Source organism: Populus alba, chromosome 19 (genome assembly GCF_005239225.2).
Source record: "Populus alba chromosome 19, ASM523922v2, whole genome shotgun sequence".
NCBI lineage: Eukaryota > Viridiplantae > Streptophyta > Magnoliopsida > Malpighiales > Salicaceae > Populus > Populus alba.
This window is the reverse complement of record NC_133302.1, coordinates 7,565,521-7,571,110: the sequence shown is the minus strand read 5'-3', so window position 1 is coordinate 7,571,110 and position 5,590 is coordinate 7,565,521. Positions and strand designations below refer to the sequence as shown.

At 35.4% G+C, this 5,590-nt stretch overlaps 2 protein-coding genes across 2 annotated transcripts; both read right to left on the bottom strand.

Annotated features, from left to right (window-relative positions):
* Positions 1–1,607: 1,607 nt before the first annotated feature.
* Positions 1,608–3,967, bottom strand: LOC140955187 (disease resistance protein At4g27190-like). Its single transcript, XM_073407087.1, has 2 exons — positions 1,925–3,967; positions 1,608–1,773 (listed from the first exon to the last, which is right to left on the bottom strand). Exons 1-2 carry the CDS (start codon positions 3,955–3,957, stop codon positions 1,770–1,772), a joined length of 2,037 nt encoding a protein of 678 aa, XP_073263188.1. The 5' UTR covers positions 3,958–3,967; the 3' UTR covers positions 1,608–1,769.
* Positions 3,968–3,993: 26 nt separating this feature from the next.
* Positions 3,994–5,366, bottom strand: LOC118056977 (uncharacterized). The gene is made up of 2 exons (XM_073406567.1): positions 4,095–5,366; positions 3,994–4,005 (listed from the first exon to the last, which is right to left on the bottom strand). Exons 1-2 carry the CDS (start codon positions 5,364–5,366, stop codon positions 3,994–3,996), a joined length of 1,284 nt encoding a protein of 427 aa, XP_073262668.1.
* Between the last annotated feature and the right edge of the window lie 224 nt (positions 5,367–5,590).

The window sequence follows — 5,590 nt, the reverse complement described above, 5'->3', positions numbered from 1 at the left end:
TAACTAAAATGGAGTAATTAATTGCTACAGGAGGACCCAACCATATAAAAAACAAACTATGTTTATTGTTATAGGACATACAGGTTGTATCAGGTTGTCCGGATTTTAAAAATTATGACTCATCACCTGACTCGTGATATCAATTTAGTAGGTTTTTTGACCTGCTATCATTTTTGATATCTATATTATCTAATTCAGATGAATTGAGTCAGGTCAAATAATACCAATATTATAGATGTGTCGGTTTTTTTCAACACCGCTTTCTAATTGAAAATGCATCAAAATATTGTATTTTTATATATATTTTTTTAATTTTTAACATTATAACATCAAAACCATAAAAAAATACTTGAAATGCCATGAATATGATTTTTTCATATAAAAAGTAGTTTAGAAAGCACTTTTAAAAAACAGGTTGAACCACATTACTAAACACAAAATCAGTATGGATGAGAAATTAGTAGGAAAACACACCTCGAATACAAGAGAGAAATAGAAAACCAAGTGAGTTTTGCATATTATCAAAGTACTGTTTCTTCACATGACAAAGATTTCGAAACTTTTAATCAAAAATTTTAATTTCCCATTTGAGGTTTTATGAGGTGCCTTGGGTGTCAAGACTTTGTTTTTATTTGAGTATGGTTGTTACGTTTCATCTCCATGTATCATGAAATGAGAGATTCAATCACTTAATTATTGCTTATAGCCGCTTTCCCTTGACATCCCAATTAACTTGTTATTGAAAATAGCAAATTTGTTTTTAAAAAATTATATAATCATTTTAGGAAAAAAAAGAAAAAGGAAACAGCTTCTCATGTCAAATTATTGGCAATGCAATCTTGCTTGCTTGCAAATTATTAGCACTGCAATACTTGTCAACGAACAAAGGTATCATGAAATGCATAAAGCGTTTTGTGGCGAAGATATGTTTCTTGAGAACCCATTTGGAAAAAAGCGGCAGTTTTTTATTTCAGATATTTTTTAAGAGTATTTTTATTTTTTTTTAAAATATTAAATTTAAGGTTTTTTTTTTAATTTTTTTCAATGATTTTTAATAAGTTGATGTTAAAAAAAATAATTAATTATTTTAATCTATTTTAAAACAAAAAAATATCATACACCGTAATATTAAACACGCACTTGGTAATTAAAATAAATAGGAAATTGTTGTTCTTGATATGGTAAGAAATTGGTTTTCAAGTTTGGTAATATTTGTTTTTCAAGATGTTTTTTTTGCTTGAAAATATATTAAAATATTATTTTTTTAAATTTTTAAAAAATTATTTTTTATATAGCATATCAACTCAATTATTTTTTTTAAAAAAATTATATTGAGCCCAGGATGGGCAAATTGCATGCCCTGCACAGGTCTGCACCAAGATGTTTTTTCAAAATTAGCGAGTGTTAACTCATGGAGATGGCTGAAATGTTCGATGATAACTTCACTTATCATAACCACTGACACCATTCGAAATATTCAAAAATCTCAATTTGAAGATTCCATTTTCAAACCTCACTTTCACTCACAACCCTTCGAAGGATAAAATCAAATTTTATTTATAGATAAAATCAAAGATTACAAGAACTTTATCATAAAGAAAAATAATCATAATAGCTTTAATCCTGTCAGGGCTATAAATCCCGATCTCAAAAGAATGAGAAGCAACCAAGCTCTTCGCAGAAAAACATTGTTCAACACTAAAATTAGAAACTCTGGATCAATATTTGATGGCAGTGAAATAGGCAGAGGCAACATGCTTTTCTTCCATTTACCTATAAAAAAGATCACCAAATAGTTAAAAGCCATGAAAAGATGAAGAGCCATCCAATTCCACATTAAATAAATAATAAATAAACAGAGGAATCAGTGAGAAAAACTAGTTTGAAGATTAAGAGAGGAGAGGAGGAGAAACACGATGGCTACCTGTAATTCAATATCATCTTCACGGTTTCAAAATGTACAAAGGATAGAAGGACATCCTTTGCGTTAGGATGCTCCCACTCCACCACTCTCTCCCACCATTCTTTTGGATGTATCTCAATTCTTCTAAGAGAAGGGGGAGGAGATGGCTGGCCATTTTCAAGCAACGGAAGACAAATTGGAATCCTCTTCAGCTTCTCACATGTGTCTACTTCAATTTCTTCAAGAGAATCGCAAATCACTCTTGCACCACAAATGCTTTTCAATTCTGGTAAATATATCAATCTCAGAATTCTTAACTTTGGGAGTATGAATTCTGTGATCGGATTGGAGCTGCTGCTGCTGATTTCTTCATCTGTTGTTCCTATTATCTCCTCCATTTTCTCACATTCTCCAACTTCAAGATGTTCCAAGTTTTTGAGGTTTAGCAGCAAGACAAGAGGGAGCAACTTCTTCATATTCTTACACTTACAGAAATAAAACTCTTTAAGACCAGAAAATATACCATTGGAAGATGGCAATGGAAGTGGAGCAGAGCAGAACCTAGAAGATAAAACCAAGCTCTCCATGTTACTGCACTTCCGAATTTCGAGCTTCTCTAGTTTAGTTGCATACATTATCACCGATGAAATGTCGAATAAAGTTGTTGCATCAGTACACTTAATAATGGACAGTTCTTGAATGTCATTTGGGAACATGACCTGAAAATCTCTATCTCCGTCGATACTCAAGTTACTCAAAACAATGGTTTTCCTTCTGCTGCAAAATCTCCACATTGATAAATAAGGAACGTCAACATCGAGAAGCCCTACAAAGATTTTGTATTTGCTTAGTGATTTGGTTTGATATCTAAGAAACTCCACAAAGTCAGAGTGACCTTCAAAATGGCATTCCAAAGTTTCCAACTTCCTTAAGCATCCTACTTCCTTTCCTTTAACCATTATCTGAGCACTAGATACAAACACTTGCAAGTGTAAGAGTTTAGGTAATATCCCACTGGAAAATTCCTTTTCACCAATTAAATGGAGTCTAAGATACTCGAGGTTGGATAAACATTCTATTCCTTGTGGCATCTTTCTAAGTTTAGTATTCAAGAGATCTAACCTCTTTAGTGCCCGGAGCTTTCTTAATGATGGTACATCCCTTAATTTAAGACAACCACAGAGCAATAATGCAGTGAGAGTCACCAAATCGGAGATAGAGTCAGGCAATTTTTTAATTCCTGTGTAAGACAGATTGAGTACCTTGAGCCCATGTAACTCCATAAAAAATGAATCTGGAATAAATTGCAACCTTGCATTCTCACAATGAAATAGAGTTGACAGATTGGGACACCTTGGTGAATGATTCGAGGGAATTTCTTCAATTTGATTACGCATTAGCGAAACTCTCACAAGATTATTTGTCCACTCCTCTGCATCCGGCAATTCTTTTAATTGCACGCCTGCTTTAACCATGACTTGAGAGTTCTCTTGCTGTATTTGGATGGCCATGTCCCTAATCAAGTCATGCATCTTGACACATCTACTACCACCATACATTTTAGCACTTTCCAATAGGCAGACATTTTCAAGTTTATTGAGTATTGTGTGGCCCTCGTCAAATGTTGCTTGACTGCTCCTCATTCTTTTCATTATTCCCTCATCGATCAAATAATTTATGAGTTCATCCCTTTCAATTTTATGATCTTCAGGAAATAATGCACAGTATAAAAGACAATGTTGTAGTGCTAGATCATCTAACTGATCATAACTAAACCTCAATAACCGGAATACCTCATCTTCCATGTCCTTAAATTTTGATTCTCTCAATTTATTCAATGTATTCCTCCACTCATGTAGGCCATCCACTCCCCTTAAGCTTCTTGCCACTATAATAATTCCCAATGGCAAACCAGCACATTCCCTTGCAACATCTACCGCAATTTGCTCAACTTCAGGAGAAAGTGCTTTGTCATCTCCAAGTTTCTCCATGAACAAAGTCCAAGCTTCCCCCTCACAAAGTGGCTTCAATTTGATTTTGTGTTGGCTATACATCTGGTTACAAACCTTTTTCTAATCGAGTTGTCATAATCAACTTGCATCCTTCCAAAATTGACAGGAATTCCCACTACGTGTAGCTCAAAAGAGTTCCACAAATCATCTAAGATGAGAATCCATTTTTGTTTCTTCACTAGTTCTTTTGACAATTTGACAGCTCTACGCAGATTATCATCTTCTCCTGAAAGATTTAAACCAAGGCATGTAGCAACAAGATTCTGCAATCTATTAATGCTGCAATCTCGAGACACGGTCACCCAGTAAACACGACAAGAAATGTCTCTTCTTTCTAGAAGCTCGTTATGAATATGTTGTAGCATTGTCGTTTTACCAACTCCCCCCATTCCATAAATGGCAATGGTTGAGAATTTATCATCCATTAACAGAGACCATATCACATTCTTATTCTCTTCAAATGCTCGACCCACTAACTTTGTAGAGCTAAGAGGAATTGGATCTCCTCTACTCCCACTTGTGTTGTATTTAAGGCCTCTAGAAGAGCTAGCTCCTGCGACAGTCTGCACCAACCTTCCTCTATTGTCCTCCACATCCTCCTCCTCCTCCTCCATTGAAAAACCAGCTGATTGATTCACTACATCAATTCCTTGTGTTGCTTCTCCTCTATTCTCATGTGCATCAACTGTGTGTCTCCCAAGAGAGAAACTCCTGTCAACATGCTGAATAGATCCTTCTTCACCAGTGTTTCCCATGCCATTTTCCGCTTCAAAATGTGAACAAATTCTGTCTTCCCCCTCACCTTGTTCCGTGCCCTGAACTCCCACTGGTATCCTTCCAGCATCCCCTGCCAAACTGTCACGTGCTGTCCTCACTGTAACCATGTTCTGCACTTCATTCTTCATGACATCATTGTTTACTGTTGAACAGAGTTGATCATAACATCTTCCAAGGCGAGGACACAATAGATCTGCTGGTTCGGATGAATCTCCTTGAGGCTCACCAGCTTGATTAATTGATGTCCTCTCATGAGAGCTACCTCTCTCCAGATGCTGCACCATTTCTGTTCTCGGTACAGTCTCCAATGCATCATGCAGAAGCTCTTCAGGAGAACTACGTCCCAACATAAGCTCGATCTCTTTATCAGTGATGTCATGAATCCAACATGCAAGCTCTCCAGGGGAAAGAGCTGCTTCATTATTGCTAGATCCTGCTTCATATTTATTTCTTTTTTCTGGAGGGCCATCAATAGCTGCACGGGCTGCATCTTGAACTTCTTCAGGAACGTTCTCACATATTTTAACACCATGCCTTTTCACTCCTGACAAATGCCATTTGATCCTCGAAATGGAAGTATTCTGGGAAAATAAATGCCCACAAAATTTACACTTCATGCCACCATTACTCATATCTTCAACATCATTCCAGAATGGATCGGTTGATCGAACCATTTTTTCCTATTAAAAAAAAGGTCACAGTATCGAATAAAAATTAATGGAAGTTACATTAATTGGAAAAAGAAGGATTAAAACCGAATATATATATATATATATATATAAAGCTCAAGGTTAAGGGTCATCAATTAACTCCATAAGACATGGATTATAAAAACTGAGAAAGATCGATTGATTTATTTTTGGAAACTACTGATGATACTTGTCCTTTACTTAAAAAG